Below are 24,340 nucleotides of genomic sequence, written 5' to 3'. Positions count from 1 at the left end.
ATTGTACAATATACTGACCAGAGGAGAAGACTGCATAATATTCTGACCTGAGGAGAAGACTGTACTGTATACTAACCAGAGGAGAAGACTGTGCAGTATACTGACCAGAGGAGAAGACTGTACAATATACTGACCAGAGGAGGAGAAGACTGCACAATATACTGACCAGAGGAGAAGACTGTACAATATACTAACCAGAGGAGAAGACTGTACAATATACTGACCAGAGGAAAAGACTGTACAATATACTGACCAGAGGAGAAGACTGTACAATATACTAACCAGAGGAGAAGACTGTACAATATACTGACCAGAGGAAAAGACTGTACAATATACTGACCAGAGGAGAAGACTGTACAATATACTGACCAGAGGAGAAGACTGTACAATATACTAACCAGAGGAGAAGACTGTACAGTATACTGACCAGAGGAAAAGACTGTACAATATACTGACCAGAGGAGGAGGAGACTGCACAATATACTGACCAGGGTAGAAGACTGCACAATATACTGACCAGAGGAGAAGACTGTACAATATACTGACGAGAGGAGAAGATTGTACAATATACTGACCAGAGGAGAAGACTGCATAATATACTGACCTGAGGAGAAGACTGTACAATATACTAACCAGAGGAGAAGACTGTGCAGTATACTGACCAGAGGAGAAGACTGTACAATATACTGACCAGAGGAGGAGAAGACTGTACAATATACTGACCAGAGGAGAAGACTGTACAATATACTAACCAGAGGAGAAGACTGTACAATATACTGACCAGAGAAAAAGACTGTACAATATACTGACCAGAGGAGAAGACTGTACAATATACTGACCAGAGGAGAAGACTGTACAATATACTGACCAGAGGAGAAGACTGTACAATATACTGACCAGAGGAGAAGATTGTACAATATACTGACCAGAGGAGAAGACTGCATAATATATTGACCTGAGGAGAAGACTGTACAATATACTAACCAGAGGAGAAGACTGTACAATATACTGACCAGAGGAGGAGAAGACTGCACAATATAGTGACCAGAGAAGACTGTACAATATACTGACCAGAGGAGGAGAAGACTGCACAATATACTGACCAGAGGAGAAGACTGTACAATATACTGACCAGAGGAGGAGAAGACTGCACAATATACTGACCAGAGGAGAAGACTGTACAATATACTAACCAGAGGAGAAGACTGTACAATAAACTGACCAGAGGAAAAGACTGTACAATATACTGACCAGAGGAGAAGACTGTACAATATACTGACCAGAGGAGAAGACTGTACAATATACTGACCAGAGGAGAAGACTGTACAATATACTGACCAGAGGAGAAGACTGTACAATATACTGACCAGAGGAGGAGAAGACTGCACAATATACTGACCAGGGTAGAAGACTGCACAATATACTGACCAGAGGAGAAGACTGTACAATATACTGACCAGAGGAGAAGATTGTACAATATACTGACCAGAGGAGAAGACTGCATAATATATTGACCTGAGGAGAAGACTGTACAATATACTAACCAGAGGAGAAGACTGTACAATATACTGACCAGAGGAGGAGAAGACTGCACAATATAGTGACCAGAGAAGACTGTACAATATACTGACCAGAGGAGGAGAAGACTGCACAATATACTGACCAGAGGAGAAGACTGTACAATATACTGACCAGAGGAGGAGAAGACTGCACAATATACTGACCAGAGGAGAAGACTGTACAATATACTAACCAGAGGAGAAGACTGTACAATAAACTGACCAGAGGAAAAGACTGTACAATATACTGACCAGAGGAGAAGACTGTACAATATACTGACCAGAGGAGAAGACTGTACAATATACTGACCAGAGGAGAAGACTGTACAATATACTGACCAGAGGAGAAGACTGTACTATATACTGACCAGAGGAGAAGACTGTACAATATACTGACCAGAGGAGAAGACTGCACAATATACTGACCAGAGGAGAAGACTGTACAATATACTGACCAGAGGAGAAGATTGTACAATATACTGACCAGAGGAGAAGACTGCACAATATACTGACCAGAGGAGAAGACTGTACAATATACTGACCAGAGGAGAAGATTGTACAATATACTGACCAGAGGAGAAGACTGCATAATATTCTGACCTGAGGAGAAGACTGTACTGTATACTAACCAGAGGAGAAGACTGTGCAGTATACTGACCAGAGGAGAAGACTGTACAATATACTGACCAGAGGAGGAGAAGACTGCACAATATACTGACCAGAGGAGAAGACTGTACAATATACTAACCAGAGGAGAAGACTGTACAATATACTGACCAGAGGAAAAGACTGTACAATATACTGACCAGAGGAGAAGACTGTACAATATACTAACCAGAGGAGAAGACTGTACAATATACTGACCAGAGGAAAAGACTGTACAATATACTGACCAGAGGAGAAGACTGTACAATATACTGACCAGAGGAGAAGACTGTACAATATACTAACCAGAGGAGAAGACTGTACAGTATACTGACCAGAGGAAAAGACTGTACAATATACTGACCAGAGGAGGAGGAGACTGCACAATATACTGACCAGGGTAGAAGACTGCACAATATACTGACCAGAGGAGAAGACTGTACAATATACTGACGAGAGGAGAAGATTGTACAATATACTGACCAGAGGAGAAGACTGCATAATATACTGACCTGAGGAGAAGACTGTACAATATACTAACCAGAGGAGAAGACTGTACAATATACTGACCAGAGGAGGAGAAGACTGCACAATATAGTGACCAGAGAAGACTGTACAATATACTGACCAGAGGAGGAGAAGACTGCACAATATACTGACCAGAGGAGAAGACTGTACAATATACTGACCAGAGGAGGAGAAGACTGCACAATATACTGACCTGAGGAGAAGACTGTACTATATACTAACCAGAGGAGAAGACTGTACAATAAACTGACCAGAGGAAAAGACTGTACAATATACTGACCAGAGGAGAAGACTGTACAATATACTGACCAGAGGAGAAGACTGTACAATATACTGACCAGAGGAGAAGACTGTACAATATACTGACCAGAGGAGAAGACTGTACTATATACTGACCAGAGGAGAAGACTGTACAATATACTGACCAGAGGAGAAGACTGCACAATATACTGACCAGAGGAGAAGACTGTACAATATACTGACCAGAGGAGAAGATTGTACAATATACTGACCAGAGGAGAAGATTGTACAATATACTGACCAGAGGAGAAGACTGCATAATATACTGACCTGAGGAGAAGACTGTACTATATACTAACCAGAGGAGAAGACTGTGCAGTATACTGACCAGAGGAGAAGACTGTACAATATACTGACCAGAGGAGGAGAAGACTGCACAATATACTGACCAGAGGAGAAGACTGTACAATATACTAACCAGAGGAGAAGACTGTACAATATACTGACCAGAGGAAAAGACTGTACAATATACTGACCAGAGGAGAAGACTGTACAATATACTAACCAGAGGAGAAGACTGTACAATATACTGACCAGAGGAAAAGACTGTACAATATACTGACCAGAGGAGAAGACTGTACAATATACTTACCAGAGGAGAAGACTGTACAATATACTGACCAGAGGAAAAGACTGTACAATATACTGACCAGAGGAGAAGACTGTACAATATACTGACCAGAGGAGAAGACTGTACAATATACTGACCAGAGAAGAAGACTGTACAATATACTGACCAGAGGAGAAGACTGCACAATATACTGACCACAGGAGAAGACTGTACAATATACTGACCACAGGAGAAGATTGTACAATATACTGACCAGAGGAGAAGACTGCATAATACACTGACCTGAGGAGAAGACTGTACTATATACTAACCAGAGGAGAAGACTGTGCAGTATACTGACCAGAGGAGAAGACTGTACAATATACTGACCAGAGGAGAAGATTGTACAATATACTGACCAGAGGAGAAGACTGCATTATATACTGACCTGAGGAGAAGACTGTACTATATACTAACCAGAGGAGAAGACTGTGCAGTATACTGACCAGAGGAGAAGACTGTACAATATACTGACCAGAGGAGGAGAAGACTGTACAATATACTGACCAGAGGAAAAGACTGTACAATATACTAACCAGAGGAGAAGACTGTACAATATACTGACCAGAGGAAAAGACTGTACAATATACTGACCAGAGGAGAAGACTGTACAATATACTAACCAGAGGAGAAGACTGTACAATATACTGACCAGAGAAAAAGACTGTACAATATACTGACCAGAGGAGAAGACTGTACAATATACTGACCAGAGGAGAAGACTGTACAATATACTGACCAGAGGAGAAGACTGTACAATATACTGACCAGAGAAGAAGACTGTACAATATACTGACCAGAGGAGAAGACTGCACAATATACTGACCAGAGGAGAAGACTGTACAATATACTGACCACAGGAGAAGATTGTACAATATACTGACCAGAGGAGAAGACTGCATAATATACTGACCTGAGGAGAAGACTGTACTATATACTAACCAGAGGAGAAGACTGTGCAGTATACTGACCAGAGGAGAAGACTGTACAATATACTGACCAGAGGAGAAGATTGTACAATATACTGACCAGAGGAGAAGACTGCATAATATACTGACCTGAGGAGAAGACTGTACTATATACTAACCAGAGGAGAAGACTGTGCAGTATACTGACCAGAGGAGAAGACTGTACAATATACTGACCAGAGGAGAAGATTGTACAATATACTGACCAGAGGAGAAGACTGCATAATATACTGACCTGAGGAGAAGACTGTACTATATACTAACCAGAGGAGAAGACTGTGCAGTATACTGACCAGAGGAGAAGACTGTACAATATACTGACCAGAGGAGGAGAAGACTGTACAATATACTGACCAGAGGAGAAGACTGTACAATATACTAACCAGAGGAGAAGACTGTACAATATACTGACCAGAGAAAAAGACTGTACAATATACTGACCAGAGGAGAAGACTGTACAATATACTGACCAGAGGAGAAGACTGTACAATATACTGACCAGAGGAGAAGACTGTACAATATACTGACCAGAGAAGAAGACTGTACAATATACTGACCAGAGGAGAAGACTGCACAATATACTGACCAGAGGAGAAGACTGTACAATATACAGACCACAGGAGAAGATCGTACAATATACTGACCAGAGGAGAAGACTGCATAATATACTGACTTGAGGAGAAGACTGTACTATATACTAACCAGAGGAGAAGACTGTGCAGTATACTGACCAGAGGAGAAGACTGTACAATATACTGACCAGGGGAGGAGAAGACTGTACAATATACTGACCAGAGGAGAAGACTGCACAATATACTGACCAGAGGAGAAGACTGTACAATATACTGACCAGAGGAGAAGACTGTACAATATACTGACCAGAGGAGAAGACTGTACAATATACTGACCAGAGGAGAAGACTGTACAATATACTGACCAGAGGAGAAGACTGTACAATATACTGACCAGAGGAAAAGACTGTACAATATACTGACCAGAGGAGGAGAAGACTGCAGAATATACTGACCAGGGGAGAAGACTGCACAATATACTGACCAGTGGCTCCTCCCATAAATTTACATTTGACATCTGTTATAGAACATTCTGGGTAATGAGATATAGATTATTACTTATAAATATTAATGTATAAGAGCAGTGACCAAAAATGTAGAGCGATCAGCCAAACCATAATACACACGCCTAATATTGTCTTGTTCCCCCTCATGCTCTAATACCTATGGCCTGGACACCATAGACCTGTGATGTGTCCCTTGAGATGTGACCCCATAGCCGTGTGATGTGAGCCCTGATGAAGAATGTCATCCATCAGACCAAGCCTTTCTCCATGCCCCACATTCTGATGCTCATGTGTCCATTGTAGACACTTTCAAAGGTGGACAGGGGTCACATGGGCTTTCACTGATCTGTGGGGCCCCATACATGCCCTGTGTAATCTGACCATCTGCGGGGCCCCATAAATGCCCTGTGTAATCTGACCAGCATGCCCCGTCTGATCTGACCATCTGTGGGGCCCTATACATGCTCTGTGTGATCTGACCATCTGCGGGGCCCCATAAATGCCCTGTGTGATCTGACCGTCTGCGGGGCCCCATAAATTCTCTGTGTGGTCACCGTCTGTGGGGCCCCATACACAGCTGTGATTACTGTGTAATCTGACTGCTTTCTATCATAGCAAGACATTTTTCAGCAGTTTGCTCTACAGCAGCTGTTCTGTGGGATCTGATGAGCTAGCCTTCACCCCCCACATCTTAATGAGCCTTGGGCCCCCATGACCCTGTCTCCGCTTGTCCTTCCTTGGACACTTTTGGTCAGTACTAACCTGGTAGATCTGGTAAGGTTCCCCATTATTTTGCGGCATTTATGGATTATTTTAGGTCTGTTGCAACAGTATTTCCTACAGCATAGAGGTAAGAGAGCTCAGGTGGGGTGTCTCCGGGGGTCTCAGCTGATTAGACCGCTGACAGTCTCACATGGTGTTTGAGCCTGAGAGCCCAGGTGCCTTGAGGTAATGACGTTCTGTGTTGGGATGTGCGCTCACCGTCAGTATGTGAATGAGCCCCGCGGGAGGCGTATCCTGTCACTGAACATGATGAGTAAAATGTACCCGGCGGACCCTGCACCGGGGCAGCCAATCCTGGCTGGGGGTATAAAGGACATGAATAAAGGCAGGAGCAAGGATGAGGAAGGGAGACATGATGGGGGATGAGCATGATATAATGGGGGCAATAACTGGAGAGCAGTAGAGTAGAGGAAGGGGCACATCAATAGAGGGGGATTTAACTAGCGATAATTGTGTGTGTGTGTGTGTGGGGGGGGGGGTAGTTACTGGTGTAAAATGTTTGTCAGAGGCAGTAGTGGTGCATCTTGGAAGCTGTAGTGGAGTAGAGGAAAGTGCCCAATGATAATCGGTATTGTGAGAGGAGCAAATGTTGGAGGAGACGTTGTGTTTGGGCACTTGTTGGGTTTAGATCAGAAGGCAGAAGTATTTGGGGACGTGAGGGGCAGTTGTAGCATAAAACCAGTGTGTGCGTATTGGGGGGTATAGGTGGAGAGGGTCCACATGACTGAGGACTAGTTGTGGGGGAGAGAAGCAGTTTGTGTTGGGGGTGGTAGTTGGAGTGGGGAGGTTCTTGGTTCCTGTGTTTTTCGGCATAGTGAAGGCTGTGTCCTGTAGTCAGGGCTGTGTCCCGTGGTCAAGGCTGTGTCCTGTAGTCAGGGCTGTGTCCTGTGGTCGGGACAGTGTCCTGTGGTCGGGGCTGTGTCCTGTGGTCGGGACTGTGTCCTGGGTTCGGGACTGTGTCCTGTGGTCTGGGCTGTGTCCTGTAGTCTGGGCTGTGTCCTGTGGTCGGGGGATTGTTCTGTGGTCGGAGCTGTGTCCTGTGGTCGGGGCTGTGTCCTGTGGTCGGGGTTGTGTCCTGTAGTCGGGGCTGTGACCTGTAGTCTGGGCTGTGTCCTGTAGTCGGGGCTGTGTCCTGTCGTCAGGGCTGTGTCCTGTGGTCGGGGCTGTGTCCTGTGGTCAGGGCTGTGTCCTGTGGTCGGGGCTGTGTCCTGTAGTCGGGGCTGTGTCCTGTGGTCGGAGCTGTGTCCTGTAGTCGGGGCTGTGTCCTGTGGTCGGGGCTCTGTCTTGTGGTCGGGCTGTGTCCTGTGGTCGGGGCTGTGTCCTGTGGTTGGAGCTTTGTCCTGTGGTCGGGTCATTATCCTGTAGTCGGGGCTGTGTCCTGTGGTCGGGGCTGCGTCCTGTGGTCGGGGCTGTGTCCTGTGCTCGGAGCTGTGTCCTGTGGTCGGGGCATTGTCCTGTGGTCGGGGCTGTGTCCTGTGGTCGGAGCTGTGTCCTGTGGTCGGGTCATTGTCCTGTAGTCGGGGCTGTGTCCTGTGGTCGGGCATTGTCCTGTGGTCAGGGGATTGTCCTGTGGTCGGGGCTGTGTCCTGTGGTCGGGGCTGTGTCTTGTGGTCGGGGCTGTGTCCTGTAGTCGGAGCTGTGTCCTGTAGTCGGGGGATTGTCCTGTGTGTCGGGGCTGTGTCCTGTAGTTGGGGCTGTGTCCTGTTGTCAGGGCTGTGTCCTGTGGTCGGGGCTGTGTCCTGTAGTCGGGGCTGTGTCCTGTTGTCAGGGCTGTGTCCTGTGGTCGGGGGATTGTCCTGTTGTCGGGGCTGTGTCCTGTGGTTGGGGCTGTGTCCTGTGGTAGGGGCTGTGTACTGTGGTCGGGGCTGTTTCCTGTGGTCAGGGGATTGTCCTGTGGTCGGGGCTGTGTCCTGTGGTCGGGGCTGTGTCCTGTAGTCAGGGCTGTGTCCTGTGGTCGGGGCTGTGTCCTGTTGTCGGGGCTGTGTCCTGTGGTTGGGGCTGTGTCCTGTGGTCGGGGCTGTGTCCTGTAGTCGGGGGATTGTCCTGTGGTCAGGGGATTGTCCTGTGGTCGGGGCTGTGTCCTGTGGTCGGGGCTGTGTCCTGTGGTCGGGGGATTGTCCTGTGGTCAGGGGATTGTCCTGTGGTCGGGGCTGTGTCCTGTGGTCGGGGCTGTGTCCTGTAGTCGAAGCTGTGTCTTGTGGTCGGGGCTGTGTCCTGTGGTCTGGGCTGTGTCCTGTGGTCGGGGCTGTGTCCTGTAGTCGGGGGGTTGTCCTGTGGTCAGGGGATTGTCCTGTGGTCGGGGCTGTGTCCTGTAGTCGGGGGATTGTCCTGTAGTCGGGGGATTGTCCTGTGGTCAGGGGATTGTCCTGTGGTCGGGGCTGTGTCCTGTGGTCGGGGGATTGTCCTGTGGTCGGGGCTGTGTCCTGTAGTCGGGGGATTGTCCTGTAGTCGGGGGATTGTCCTGTGGTCAGGGGATTGTCCTGTGGTCGGGGCTGTGTCCTGTGGTCGGGGGATTGTCCTGTGGTCGGGGCTGTGTCCTGTGGTCGGGGGATTGTCCTGTGGTCGGGGCTGTGTCCTGTGGTCAGGGCTGTGTCCTGTAGTCGGGGGATTGTCCTGTGGTCGGGGGATTGTCCTGTGGTCGGGGCTGTGTCCTGTGGTCGGGGGATTGTCCTGTGGTCAGGGCTGTGTCCTGTAGTCGGGGGATTGTCCTGTGGTCGGGGGATTGTGCTGTGGTTGGAGCTGTGTCCTGTGGTCGGGGCTGTGTCCTGTAGTCGGGGGATTGTCCTGTGGTCGGGGGATTGTCCTGTGGTCGGGGGATTGTCCTGTGGTCGGGGGATTGTCCTGTGGTCGGGGGATTGTCCTGTGGTCGGGGCTGTGTCCTGTGGTCGGGGGATTGTCCTGTGGTCTGGGCTGTGTCCTGTAGTCGGGGGATTGTCCTGTGGTCGGGGGATTGTCCTGTGGTCGGGGGATTGTCCTGTGGTCAGGGCTGTGTCCTGTAGTCGGGGGATTGTCCTGTGGTCGGGGGATTGTGCTGTGGTTGGAGCTGTGTCCTGTGGTCGAGGCTGTGTCCTGTGGTCGGGGCTGTGTCCTGTGGTCGGGGGATTGTCCTGTGGTCGGGGCTGTGTCCTGTGGTCGCTCTTTGAGGTTGAAGAATATTAGGAGGTAGTGGGGGAGATTTTTGTCTTTGATATCGAAGCATTTAGAGGAAATAAGCAAAATGTCGAGTGAGGAGCCGTGGATCCGGACCGCGCAGAAGCTCTTCTACCCCATCATGTGTGTGTTCGGGATGCCCGGTGAGTCAATGTTCTTTATCTTTATAATGAAGAGCAAGAAAGCAGGAACGCACTCACTGTGTCAATGTGATGTAAGGCGGTTTATTTAGTACAAAACACAAGGTGCATGGTGCTTCATATGGACATACACGTTATTCTGACAAGCAAACGGGTGACAGCTGCTGCGCTTGAGGTGAACACGCTTCTTCAGACCACCGGCACTTACTTAAGACTGTTATCTGAGTGAGGTAGGTCAGAAGGGGTGGATACTTAGCAGACAAGAGTAAGTGCAGATTAAAAACAAATAGAGCAGCAGGAAACGCTAGCAGAATGCTTGGATGTATAGGGAGAGGTATAAGCAGTAGAGAGAAGTGCTCATGGGTGTATATGGAGAGGTATAAGCAGTAAAGAGAAGTGCTCATGCCGCTGTACAGAACACTGGTGAGACCTCAATTGGAGTATTGTGCGCAGTACTGGAGGCCGTATCTCCAGAAGGATATAGATACTCTAGAGAGAGTTCAGAGAAGATACTAAACTAGTACATGGAGGATAAAACTTACCAGGAAAGGTTACAGGACCTGATCATGTATAGAAGAAAGAAGAGACTGAGGGATATGATAGAGACTTTATATACAGAAAGGGAATCAACACGGGAAAGGAGGAGAACATATTTAAAAGAAGAAAAACTACCACAGGAGGACATAGTGTTATACAGAGGACATAGTTTTAAATTAGAGGGGAAAGGTTTCTGCAGTAATATCAGGAAGTATTACTTTGCTGAGAGAGTAGTGGATGCATGGAATAGCCTTCCTGCAGAAGTGGTCGCTGCAAATACAGTGAAGGAGTTTAAACATGCATGGGATAAGCATAAGGCTATCCTTCATATAAGATAGGGATAGGTATAAGGCTATCCTTCATATAAGATAGGGATAGGTATAAGGCTATCCTTCATATAAGATAGAGATAGGTATAAGGCTAGCCTTCATATAAGATAGGGATAGGCATAAGGCTATCCTTCATATAAGATAGGGATAGGCATAAGGCTATCCTTCATATAAGATAGGGATAGGCATAAGGCTATCCTTTATATAAGATAGAGATAGGTATAAGGCTATCCTTCATATAAGATAGGGATAGGCATAAGGCTATCCTTCATATAAGATAGGGATATGCATAAGGCTATCCTTCATATAAGATAGGGATAGGCATAAGGCTATCCTTCATATAAGATAGAGATAGGTATAAGGCTATCCTTCATATAAGATAGAGATAGGTATAAGGCTATCCTTCATATAAGATAGGGATAGGCATAAGGCTATCCTTTATATAAGATAGAGATAGGTATAAGGCTATCCTTCATATAAGATAGGGATAGGCATAAGGCTATCCTTCATATAAGATAGGGATAGGCATAAGGCTATCCTTCATATAAGATAGAGATAGGTATAAGATTATCCTTCATATAAAATAGAGATAGGTATAAGGCTATCCTTCATATAAGATAGGGATAGGTATAAGGCTCCTTCATATAAGATAGGGATAGGCATAAGGCTAGCCTTCATATAAGATAGGGATAGGCATAAGGCTATCCTTCATATAAGATAGGTGTCACGATTCGGCTTCCAGGTAGTGGATCCTCTGTGCCAGAGAGGGATTGGCGTGGACCGTGCTAGTGGACCGGTTCTAAGCCACTACTGGTTTTCACCAGAGCCCGCCGCAAAGCGGGATGGTCTTGCTGCGGCGGTAGTGACCAGGTCGTATCCACTAGCAACGGCTCACCTCTCTGGCTGCTGAAGATGGGCGCGGTACAAGGGAGTAGGCAGAAGCAAGGTCAGACGTAGCAGAAGGTCGGGGGCAGGCGGCAAGGTTCGTAGTCAGGATGGGTAGCAAAGTTCAGGTACACAGGCTTTGGACACACTAAACGCTTTCACTGGCACTAAGGCAACAAGATCCGGCAAGGGAGTGCAAGGGAGGAGACTAGATATATCCAGGGAACAGGTGGGAACCAATTAAGCTAATTGGGCCAGGCACCAATCATTGGTGCACTGGCCCTTTAAATCTCAGAGAGCTGGCGCGCGCGCGCCCTAGAGAGCGGAGCCGCGCGCGCCAGCACATGACAGCAGGGGACCGGGACGGGTAAGTGACCTGGGATGCGATTCGCGAGCGGGCGCGTCCCGCTGAGCGAATCGCATCCCCAACGGCCATGACAGTGCGGCGCTCCCGGTCAGCGGGACTGACCGGGGCGCTGCAGGGAGAAAGACGCCGTGAGCGCTCCGGGGAGGAGCGGGGACCCGGAGCGCTAGGCGTAACAGTACCCCCCCCCTTAGGTCTCCCCTTCTCTTTGCCCGGTAACTGCCTCCCCTGGGATGAGGACACCTGGAAAGAATGGAGGGTTTCCTCAACGGCAGGCAGTACAGCAGGAGTGGGAATGGGGAGGGAGGGCAGAGGGCGAGGCCTGGCATGGGGCAGTGTGACACCAGGACGGGGGCCATGGGGTGGCACAGAGGCTTGGCTGACGGGACTGGGAGGGGGGGAAGGGCATTTCCTGTGGCAGGCAGAGTCCTTAATGACCTTAGGGGGACCGGATACAGAAGGAACCACAGGGTCACGGCAGGGAGTACTGGGAACCGGTTTTAGACAGTTCTTGGAACAAGAGGACCCCCAACTCCTGATCTCCCCAGTGGACCAATCCAGGGTAGGGGAATGAAGTTGAAGCCAGGGAAGTCCAAGGAGAATTTCCGAGGTGCAATTGGGGAGGACCAAAAGTTCAATCCTCTCATGATGAGATCCGATGCTCATAAGAAGGGGCTCCGTGCGGAAACGTATGGTGCAATCCAACTTGGCTCCGTTGACCGCGGAAACGTGGAGTGGCTTGACAAGACGGGTCACCGGAATGCGGAATTTATTCACTAGGGACTCTCGAATAAAATTTCCAGAAGCTCCAGAGTCCAGGCAGGCCACGGCTGAGAGAGAAGAGCTGGCTGAAGCAGAAATCCGCACGGGTACCGTGAGACGTGGAGGAGCAGACTTGGAACCAAGAGACGCCACACCCACGTGAGCTGGGTGCGTGCGTGCGTTTCCCAGGCGTGGAGGACGGATAGGGCAATCCACCAAGAAATGCTCGGTACTGGCACAGTAAAGACAGAGATTTTCTTCCCTGCGGCGATTCCTCTCTTCCTGGGTCAGGCGAGACTTATCCACTTGCATGGCCTCCTCGGCGGGAGGCCCAGGCGTAGATTGCAACGGATACTGTGGGAGAGGTGCCCAGAGATCTAAGTCTTTTTCCTGGCGGAGCTCTTGGTGTCGCTCAGAAAAACGCATGTCAATGCGGGTAGCTAGATGGATGAGTTCTTGCAGATTGGCAGGAATCTCTCGTGCGGCCAGCACATCCTTGATGCGACTGGATAGGCCTTTTTTAAAGGTCGCGCAGAGAGCCTCGTTATTCCAGGATAATTCTGAAGCAAGAGTACGGAATTGTACGGCATACTCGCCAACGGAAGAATTACCCTGGACCAGGTTCAGCAGGGCAGTCTCGGCAGAAGAAGCTCGGGCTGGCTCCTCGAAGACACTCCGGAGTTCAGTGAAGAAGGCCTGGACTGTGGCTGTGGCAGGATCATTGCGGTCCCAGAGCGGTGTGGCCCAAGACAAGGCCTTTCCTGAGAGAAGGCTTACTACGAACGCCACCTTAGACCGTTCTGAAGGAAACAAGTCCGACATCATCTCCATATGCAGGGAACACTGAGACAAAAATCCACGGCAGAGTCTGGAGTCCCCATCAAATTTGTCCGGCAGGGACAAGCGGAGGCTAGGAGCGGCCACTCGCTGCGGAGGAGGTGCAGGAGCTGGCGGAGGAGATGGTTGCTGCTGTAGCAGAGGCAGAAGTTGCTGTAACGTGGCGGTCAACTGCGACAGCTGCTGTCCTTGTTGGGCAATCTGCTGCGATTGCTGAGCGACCACCGTGGTAAGGTCAGCGAGACTTGGCAGCGGCACCTCAGCGGGATCCATGGCCGGATCTACTGTCACGATTCGGCTTCCAGGTAGTGGATCCTCTGTGCCAGAGAGGGATTGGCGTGGACCGTGCTAGTGGACCGGTTCTAAGCCACTACTGGTTTTCACCAGAGCCCGCCGCAAAGCGGGATGGTCTTGCTGCGGCGGTAGTGACCAGGTCGTATCCACTAGCAACGGCTCACCTCTCTGGCTGCTGAAGATGGGCGCGGTACAAGGGAGTAGGCAGAAGCAAGGTCAGACGTAGCAGAAGGTCGGGGGCAGGCGGCAAGGTTCGTAGTCAGGATGGGTAGCAAAGTTCAGGTACACAGGCTTTGGACACACTAAACGCTTTCACTGGCACTAAGGCAACAAGATCCGGCAAGGGAGTGCAAGGGAGGAGACTAGATATATCCAGGGAACAGGTGGGAACCAATTAAGCTAATTGGGCCAGGCACCAATCATTGGTGCACTGGCCCTTTAAATCTCAGAGAGCTGGCGCGCGCGCGCCCTAGAGAGCGGAGCCGCGCGCGCCAGCACATGACAGCAGGGGACCGGGACGGGTAAGTGACCTGGGATGCGATTCGCGAGCGGGCGCGTCCCGCTGAGCGAATCGCATCCCCAACGGCCATGACAGTGCGGCGCTCCCGGTCAGCGGGACTGACCGGGGCGCTGCAGGGAGAAAGACGCCGTGAGCGCTCCGGGGAGGAGCGGGGACCCGGAGCGCTAGGCGTAACAATAGGGATAGGCATAAGGCTATCCTTCATATAAGATAGAGATAGGTATAAGATTATCCTTCATATAAAATAGAGATAGGTATAAGGCTATCCTTCATATAAGATAGGGATAGGTATAAGGCTCCTTCATATAAGATAGGGATAGGCATAAGGCTAGCCTTCATATAAGATAGGGATAGGTATAAGGCTATCCTTCATATAAGATAGGGATAGGTATAAGGCTATCCTTCATATAAGATAGGGGTAGACATAAGGCTATCCTTCATATAAGATAGGGCCCGGGACTATTCATAGTATTAAGATTATTGGGCAGACTAGATGGGCCAAATGGTTCTTATCTGCCGACACATTCTATGTTTCTATGTCTATGTAAACAAGAACTCTAAAATCTAACTACTCTATGCAAAAACACTGTCATCCAGCCTTTCATTTAAAGGGGTACTCCGGTGGGAAACAATTATTTTTTTTTTTAAATCAACTGGTGCCAGAAAGTTCTACAGATTTGTAAACTACTTCTATATTAAAATCTTAACCCTTCCAGTACTTATCAGCTGCTGTATACTCTACAGGAAGTTGTGTACCAGTCTGACCACAGTGCTCTCTGCTGACACCTCTGTCCATGTCAGGAACTGTCCCGAGCAGGAGAGGTTTGCTGTGGGGATTTGCTTCTACTCTGGACAGTTCCTGACATGGACAGAGGTGTCAGCAGAGAGCACTGTGGTCAGACTGGAAAGAACTACACAACTTCCTCTGTAGTATACAGAAGCTGATAAGAACTGGAAGGATTAATATTTTTAAATAGAAGTAATTGGGGGCGTGGCCTGGCTGCTGAGGTGGATGGACGCGTGAGAAGTGAGCTCCGTCTCCACAGCTCCTGTTAACGGCTAACTCCAGCATTTATTGCCGCAAAACCCGACCCCTGGTGTGCCCGTGTCTTCCTTACATCCCTCCCGACATGCCGGCACGTAGAAGGAAGGCCACCAAGCAAGAAAAACTATCTAAGTTCTACTTTTCTTGCGAGCCCCGGAGCCTCCAAGATGGCGCTGCCTGCCAGCACCGCCCTTCGTCTCCGGCCTCTCAGACTGCGCTGCATGACAGCTCGTCAAGTCTTACCTTGCGGCCGCCTCGCCGTTCTACTTCTGACCCGGATCTTCACAGTCGGGAACTGCCGGGAGACATCATGCCCTGCTCCCTAGCTGCTTCTCTGTCATCGGCGCGGAGCACGAGTGAGCTCCCGCTACCCTAGCGCTCTCCTCCCGCTGCTTCCTGGAGCCTGCCTGCTGACTCTCCCCTGCATAGCCCAGCCAAGCAGAGACCCCAGATGAGGAAGCCTGAAAGCTCCCTAACGGTATGTGATGAGGGCTCTGGTACTGTCACAAGCTTACAGGGGGTGGATGAACTGGCCACAATATCGGTCTCAGACAAGTCTCTTACTGATACCACAATAAAAGAAATGCTACTGATACTGCATAAAGCCTTCCTCTCTGACATGCACATGATGGTGACCCCACTGAACTCCGCAGTCTCAGACCTCTCTAACCGAGTTCTGCATGTTGAGGAAAAATTCACAGACTTTGCAGAGTCTCACAACACCCTTATAGACACTGCTAATGATTTAACAGATGATGTGACACTCCTAAAAGCAAAAGTGGCGGACCTTGAGGATAGGAGTCGTCGCATTAATATTAAGATAAGGGGAGTCCCAGAATCTGTTTTACCTGCAGACGTTCCCAAGTATGTGAAATCTCTCCTGAAAGCTACTATGCCTACATGCTCTGATCATGAACTAGAAGTAGATAGGGCGCATAGAATTCCAAAACCTCGCAATTTAGATGACTCTGTACCCAGAGACATCCTAGCTAGAATTCACTTTTTCACAATAAAAGAGAAAGTGATGGAGTATTCCAGAAAAAAACACGGTCTCCCGGCACCTTTCCATAGAGTTTCCATCTACTCTGATCTCTCGGCGACAACGCTACAAGCCAGAAGAAACCTCCAACAGATTACCCTAGCATTACGGGATGCCAAAGTAGCATATCGCTGGGGATTTACAGTCCGCCTTCTAGTTAAAAAGGGAGATACTATGCATGTGATTCGCTCCCTGGAAGAAGGTGAACAACTCCTCACGTCCTGGAAAACTCCTCTGCATGCGGAACCTGATCGTCGGAACAGAAGCACTTGTTCCAGCCCTCGCAAGACTTAACTGTTACCCCTGACGCTGCGGCGGTAAACCTCTTATATATTACTACGACATTTTGCAGGAGCTGCTCTCGTGTCCTGTTTGCCGTAGGCTACAGAGTGGACTGACCCCACACTCTCCTTGGCTCATCTCTGCTGAGCCATATGTTTCACACCTGTTCATACCTGTTGTTCTTTTTTTATTGTTTTCCTTATCTGGGTATTTTACCTTTCTGCCAATGCTCTTAATTTTCGCTACATAGGTGTGCTGCCTCTTAAGATAAAGGGGAGACGTGCTGGCTGGGGGGCGTCTCTCTTTCCTCATTGTTATTATGCTTTGTTGTACTTGCTAACTAACACTTGCTTATACTATGGTTATCCATATCGTTAGTATTAATGTTAATGGCCTCATAAACGCTCTTTCTTCTGGAGAGAGGCTATTTCTTCAGGTTGTGACATCATATGTGCTCAGGAATCTCATCTGGTAGCCAAAGATGCCTTCCGCTTAAAAAACCCAGCTTTTCCAAATATTTATCATTCCCACCACGTTTCCAAATCCAGAGGAGTATTGATTGGCATAAAAAATTCTGTGTCCTTTCAATTGGAGGGAGTAGTGTCAGACCCCAAGGGGAGGTATCTCATTCTCTTTTGTACAGTCAATTCTCTAAAATTAAGTTTAGTGTCCTCATATGCTCCTAATTCAGGACAGCTTAGATTCCTTCACTCCCTGATTCGCAAATTTGAAGACAAACATTGGGGATCCTTAGTCTTATGTGGGGACTTCAACGCAGTGATGGATCCGGCGTTAGACTCTTCCATGCACACCCGTCTATCTTCTACTAGTTTAGCTTCCTGAGCCAGGGAGAATGATCTCTATGACCTTTGGCGATTGCAGCACCCAGATGAGAGGGACTATACTCATTTATCTGCCGCATATAACTCCTACTCTAGACTTGACATGTTTCTTGTGGGACATAATCTTGTTAATTTCGTGCAAGCTACTAACATAGGTACGATTGCATGGTCGGATCATGCTAGTGTTTCCATTAAAATAGCCGATTCGGCCTCCGCACGTGGATCTTACCAGTGGCGTATTAGCCAATTTCTTCTGTCCCACAAGAGATATTCCAAGCAACTCTCCAGGGACATATCAGAAAGTTTTACTATTAATGCCCCTTCCGTCAGCTCCCCGATTACATTATGGAACTCCCATAAGGCGGTGATAAGGGGATTCTGCATTAAATATAGTTTATTATTAAAAAGACAAAGGGACCACCAAATATCCACTACATTAACACAATTTAAAACTCTAGAAGGCCCATCAGAATCAACTACTGCTGAAATCTTATCATTGAGAAGAGACCTTCGTTGCCTCCTACTCTCCACATATGAAAAGTCATATCGTAAAACTAAATCCCTGTATTACTCACAGCACAATAAAGCGGGGAAACTTCTGTCCCACCGTCTCAAAAAAAGACGGCTAAAATCTTGCATACCTTACCTTCTCCATCCTACCTCTCGCACTAAACTGTTCACGCCTAAAGATATCGCAGATGGTTTTCAGACCTTCTACGCAAACCTATATAACTTAAACCAATCCGTTCCCTCCCTTCCTGACACCGATCTTGCACTTCAATCCTACCTAGATGCACTTCATCTCCCATCGCTCACGTCTGAACAACTCACACATCTTAACCAACCCATTACAGAACTAGAAATACAAAAAAATCATGCGTTCCTGTCAGGATTCGGCAGGCTGGTGGTGGATCCTCCGTGTCAGTGAGGGATTGGCGTGGACCGTACCGGAGGTCCGGTTCTAAGTTGCTACTGGTTTTCACCAGAGCCCGCCGCAAAGCGGGATGCAGGTACTGATTGGGCCATGCACCAATCAATGGCGCACTGGCCCTTTAAATCACAGAGAGCCAGCGCGTGCGCCCTAGAGAGCGGGGCCACGTGCGCCGGGACGTGACAGCCGGGGAACGGGACTGGTAAGTAGATTGGGATGCGACCCGCGGGCGGGCGCGTCCCGCTACGCGGATCGCATCCCCGCCGGCAGTGACAGTGCAGTGCTCCCGGTCAGCGGGTCTGACCAGGGAGCTGCATAGAGGAGAACGGGGAGGAGCAGGGACCCGGAACGCTCGGCATAACAGTACCCCCCCCTTAGGTCTCCCCCCTCTTTTTGTCTGCATGTCCCTTCATATGAGACGTGGCCAGTGGGAGCGACTCTTGAGTCTCTTTCCAGGTAACGGAGAAGTCCTGGGTTACTTCATCTATGGCAGGAACTCCAGAAGAAGTGGGAATGGGGAGGGGGGGCAGAGGGTGAATCTTGCCACGGGGCAGAGTGGTACCAGGAAGGAGGCTATGAGGAGGTAAGATCTCTGCTTGCTTTTTGCAGAAAACATCAGAAAAGTCTTGGTAAGCCTTGGGAGGGCCCGGTAAAGGTGGAACCTCAGGAGTTAGACAAGTGGGAGCAGATGTGAGGCATCGTTTATGACAAGAAGGACCCCAATCTTTGATCTCCCCTGTGGTCCAGTCGAGGGTAGGGGCATGACATTGGAGCCACGGGAGGCCGAGAAGAACTTCAGAGGTGCAGTTAGGCAGAACGAAAAATTCAATTTTTTCTTGGTGAAGTCCAATGCTCATGGGCAGGGGTTCAGTGCGGTAGCGCACAGTGCAGTCCAATTTTTCTCCGTTAACAGAAGAGATAGAGAGCGGTTTGACGAGACGGGTTACTGGGATACTGAACCTATTAACGAAAGAGGCCAAAATAAAGTTTCCTGCAGAACCTGAGTCCAAGAAGGCCACTGCTGAGAAGGAGGAGTTGGCGGAAGGAGAAATCCACACAGGTACAGTCAGACGTGGAGAAGCAGAATTCACACCAAGAGACGCCACTCCCACGTGAACAGGGTGTGTGCGTTTCCCAGACGCGGAGGACGAATAGGGCAGTCCACTAGGAAATGTTCGGTACTAGCACAGTACAGGCATAAATTTTAATTTCTGCGACGAGACCTCTCTTCTTGGGTCAGGCGAGACCAATCCACTTGCATAGCCTCCTCGGCGGGAGGCACAGGAGTAGATTGCAGAGGATTCTGGGAGAGAGGTACCCAGAGATCAAGGTCCTTTTCCTGGCGGAGCTCCTGGCGTCTTTCAGAAAAACACATATCAATGCGGGTGGCCAACTGGATAAGTTCAGATAGGGTGGCAGGAATTTCTCGTGCGGCCAGCACATCTTTGATGTGACTGGATAAGCCTTTCTTGAAGGTCGAGAAGAGGGCCTCATTATTCCAGGATAGTTCAGAGGCGAGGGTGCGGAACTGGATACCGTACTCGCCTACAGAAGAGTTCCCTTGGACGAGATTCAAAAGAGCCGTCTCGGCTGAGGAAGCCAGGGCCGGCTCCTCACAGACACTACGTACTTCGGAGAAGGTCTGGACGGAAGCAGTGGAAGGATCGTTGCGGTCCCAAAGCGGTGTGGCCCAGGACAAGGCCTTTCTAGATAAAAGACTGACCACGAAAGCAACCTTAGACCGTTCTGTGGGGAACAGATCCGACATCATCTCGAGGTGCAGGGAACATTGGGACAGGAACCCACGGCACAGCTTAGAATCCCCATCAACCTTGTCAGGTAGGGACAAGCGGAGTCTGGAAGTGGCAACTTGCTGAAGAGGAGATGGTTGCTGCTGTAGAGGCAGAAGCTGCTGTAGCATGGTGGTCAACTGCGACAGCTGTTGTCCTTGTTGCGCGATCTGTTGGGATTGCTGGGCGACCACCGTGGTTAAGTCAGAGAGACTTGGCAGCGGCACCTCAGCGGGATCCATGGCCGGATCTACTGTCAGGATTCGGCAGGCTGATGGTGGATCCTCTGTGTCAGAGAGGGATTGGCGTGGACCGTACCGGAGGACCGGTTCTAAGTTGCTACCGGTTTTCACCAGAGCCCGTCGCAAAGCGGAATGGTCTTGCTGCGGCGGTAGCAACCAGGTCGTGTTCACCGGTAGCGGCCCAACCTCACTGACTGCTGAGACTGGCGTGGTACAGGAAGACTAGACAGAGGCGAGGTCAAACGTAGCAGAAGGTCATGGCAGGCAGCAAAGGTTCGTAGTCAAGGGCAACGGCAGAAGGTCTGGAACACTGGAAATGGACACACACAAAAACGCTTTCACTAGGCACTAGGCAACAAGATCCGGCCAGGACAGGAAGGGGAAGTGGGTTTATATAGGGAAGGCACAGGTGCAGGTACTGATTGGGCCAGGCACCAATCAATGGCGCACTGGCCCTTTAAATCACAGAGAGCCGGCGCGCGCTCCCTAGAGGCGGGACCGCGCGCGCCGGGACGTGACAGCCGGGGAACGGGACAGGTGAGGAGATTGGGATGCAACCCGCGGGCGGGCGCGTCCCGCTACGCGGATCGCATCCCCGCCGGCAGTGACAGAGCAGCGCTCCCGGTCAGTGGGTCTGACCGGGGAGCTGCAGAGAGGAGAACGCCGCGAGCGCTCCGGGGAGGAGCAGGGACCCGGAGCGCTCGGCGTAACAGTTCCCTTCCATCTGGGAAATCCCCGGGCCCGAATGGATTTTCCAGCTGCTATTATAAAACATTTACCACACTCCTCTCCCCTTATCTAACTGCCTTTTGCACACACGCTTCACAAACAGGTTCCCTTCTTAAGGAAAATCTACAGGCCCTTATAACTACCATCCCCAAACCAGGCAAATCCACTGACCTACCCCAAAACTACAGACCCATATCACTTTTAAATCAAGACTTAAAGATTTTTGCCAAACTATTGGCCACTAGATTGTCTGATTTCCTCCCGCATCTCATTAAAATGGACCAATCGGGATTTGTCGCAGGCCGTCAAACCTCTGACAACACGAGGCGACTTCTCAATATCTTTCATCATATAGAGTTTCATGGTATCCCATCACTGGTTCTAGCACTAGACGCTGAAAAGGCGTTTGACCGCCTTAAATGGTCTTTTGCCCTTGAAGTACTTAGAAGGCTGGGCCTTGAGGGTCAGATCTTCTCGGCAATAGCCTCACTATACTCAAACCCTACAGCCAAAGTGCTAGCCAATGGAACTTTGTCCGATGAATTCGCCATCACAAACGACTCTAGACAGGGCTGCCCCCTTTCCCCCCTCATATATATTCTTTCCCTAGAACCTCTTGCTCTGGCAATACATTTAGATACTCACATTACAGGAATTGATATAAAACACACCACTCACGTTATCTCACTCTACACTGACGATATTATTCTGACACTAGCACAGCCCTTATTCTCTCTCCCTGCAGTCCTTCAAAATATATCCACGTATGGTTTGCACTCATACTACCACTTAAATAACTCCAAAACGCAGGCCTAAATGTTTCTACCTCTGACACGACTTCTTTACAATCCCAACACCATTTCGACTGGCGCACACAGGGTTTGGATTATCTAGGAGTCAAACTATCCTACCCACACTCGACGCTGTATAGAACCAATTTTGAATCCCTACTCTCAGAATTGGCCATGGACTCTCGTAGATTATCTCAAACCGAGATATTCTGGGTGGGCCGAATAGCCGCATTAAAAATGTTTCTCCTTCCTAAACTTCTCTACAAATTCCGAACTCTACCTATAGCTCTCCCTGAAGCTTTCTTTCTCACGACCCAAGCGTTACTCTCGGAGTTCATCTGGGCGGGTAAGAAACCAAGAATTGCAGCCTCACTACTTTCCAAATCTCCTAACGTGGGCGGCTTGAGTTCCCCCAACATTAAAAACTACTACATCTCCACAATAATAACACAGATGGTGGGAATTGAACTCCCCACTCCCTTGATTACACATTGAACAAGCCTACATAACACAGTGCACCCTCCATGATCTCCTAGTCCTTCCCACGTGGAATCTAGAGATTGCTAATATATCTAACCCATTAATACTTACCTCCTTGAAGCTGTGGTCCCATTTCCTGAAATCAAAAGGTGCCCCACCCCATGGATCCATTGATTCCTTACCTTTATTTAATACAATTCACAAATGTGGATCTCTGTCTAGATAACTGGATTGCTAATGGTATAAATACAGTAGGACAGCTCCATAAAGACACCTCTTTAATGACTTTTCAATCCTTGCAGCGTAAATGTAATATCCCCAAAACGGACTTTTATAAATATTTGCGGGTACGTCATATCCTAACCTCTATTACACAGTCACAGGTAGGTTTCGATAACTCTATTTTGAGAATTCTTTCTCCCTCCCACAAAGGCCTCAAATCTAGTTATAACATCCTTACCCAAACTGACAGATGTGTCAAAAGCTACCCCCTCAGATTATGGGATAAAGATCTGTCCACGATTATTGACACAGCTGATTGGCAAGATGCCTTCAACTGCATTAACAAAGCATTTTAATGTATGTCATTCAGGGAATCTGCATTTAAAACAGTACTTAGATGGTATTTCACCCCGGACAAATTAGCTAAAGCATATCCTGGATCCTCGCCTTTATGTTGGCGAAATTGCGGCTGTACAGGCACTCTTTACCATATACTCTGGACTTGCCCGGTGATTTCCCCCTTTTGGTATTCCCATGCCCACTGATATGGTCGCCCCAACCGACCTTGTTATTTCTTTACCTAGGTTATACAGTGGTCCCTCAACATACGATGGTAATTTGTTCCAAACGAGCCATCTTTTGTCGAATCCATCGTATGTTGAGGGATTCGTGCAATGTAAAGTATAGGAAGCTGTACTCACCTGTCCCTGCCATTCGAGATGGTGACCCCGGGCCTCCGCTGGGCTCTCCGCTGTCTTCTCCGGTCCTCCGCTGTCTTCTCCGGTCCTCCGCTGTCTTCTCCGGTCCTCCTCTGTCTTCTCCGGTCCTCTGCTGTCTTCTCCGGTCCTCTGCTGTCTTCTCCGGTCCTCCTCTGTCTTCTCCGGTCCTCTGCTGTCTTCTCCGGTCCTCCGCTGTCTTCTCCGGTCCTCTCCTGGTCTTCTCCGGTCCTCTGCTGTCTTCTCCGGTCCTCTGCTTTCTTCCGCAAGGCCTTACTGGGCTTGCGTAGCGACGTCATTACGCCGCTGCGTACGCCATTCCTATTGGATGGCGTGCGCAGCAGCGTATTGACGTCATCGGAGAGGGCCGAGAAGACACCGGAAGACCAGCGCTGGACCCGGAGGGCACCCTGGAGCATCTTGGAGGGGTAAGTAATACTTACCGCACCACACGGGGAACATTAAGCTGCTATCCTGCAGTAGCTTAAGCATTTGGCGCTGCCGGATAGCACTGAATGCGATGGCCCCGACATAAAAAAGCATCGTATGTCGATTTCATCATATGCCGGGGCCATCGTAGGTCGGGGGGTCACTGTATTCCTCACCACCATAGGGAACTATTTAGTATTATTTGCATAATCGCAAAAACCTTGATTGTATGTAATTGGAAGACGTCGGTTACTCCGACCCTAGAAATGCTAATATCCAAGGTCAACACTACGTACTCTTATGAGAAAATTATAGCGATGGGCGCAGGGCTTTTCAATACCTTTTCTCGTAGATGGGAACTCTGGTCCACTTCTCCACTTTGTAAAGATATATAAAGTATTCTAAGCCTCTTCCTTTCACACCATTAGCTGCGTGGCACCAGTGGCCTTACTTTTACTTAACCACATAAACCTGTTGTGGTTTTCTTTTCTGAGCTTAGGTATCGCGCACACA

At 49.0% G+C, this 24,340-nt stretch overlaps 1 protein-coding gene across 2 annotated transcripts in view; it reads left to right on the top strand.

Annotated features, from left to right (window-relative positions):
- The window catches only part of LOC130339922 (probable G-protein coupled receptor 139), a 55,179-nt gene that overhangs the window by 27,621 nt on the left and 3,218 nt on the right, over positions 1-24,340 (top strand). Inside the window, exon 1 of one of the 2 annotated variants that reach the window (XM_056554104.1) lies at positions 9,552-9,764. The exons of the other annotated variant lie outside the window; for it this stretch is intronic. Coding sequence (XP_056410079.1) covers positions 9,689-9,764 — 76 coding nt within the window. The 5' untranslated portion in view covers positions 9,552-9,688. Of the gene's footprint in view, positions 1-9,551; positions 9,765-24,340 lie in introns of those variants that run through there. 2 annotated transcript variants of the gene reach the window in all.

The sequence above is a fragment of the Hyla sarda genome, unplaced genomic scaffold, assembly GCF_029499605.1.
Source record: "Hyla sarda isolate aHylSar1 unplaced genomic scaffold, aHylSar1.hap1 scaffold_558, whole genome shotgun sequence".
NCBI classification, from domain to species: domain Eukaryota; kingdom Metazoa; phylum Chordata; class Amphibia; order Anura; family Hylidae; genus Hyla; species Hyla sarda.
Note: the sequence above shows the minus strand (reverse complement) of the source record. Positions and strands in the feature narration are given on the sequence as shown.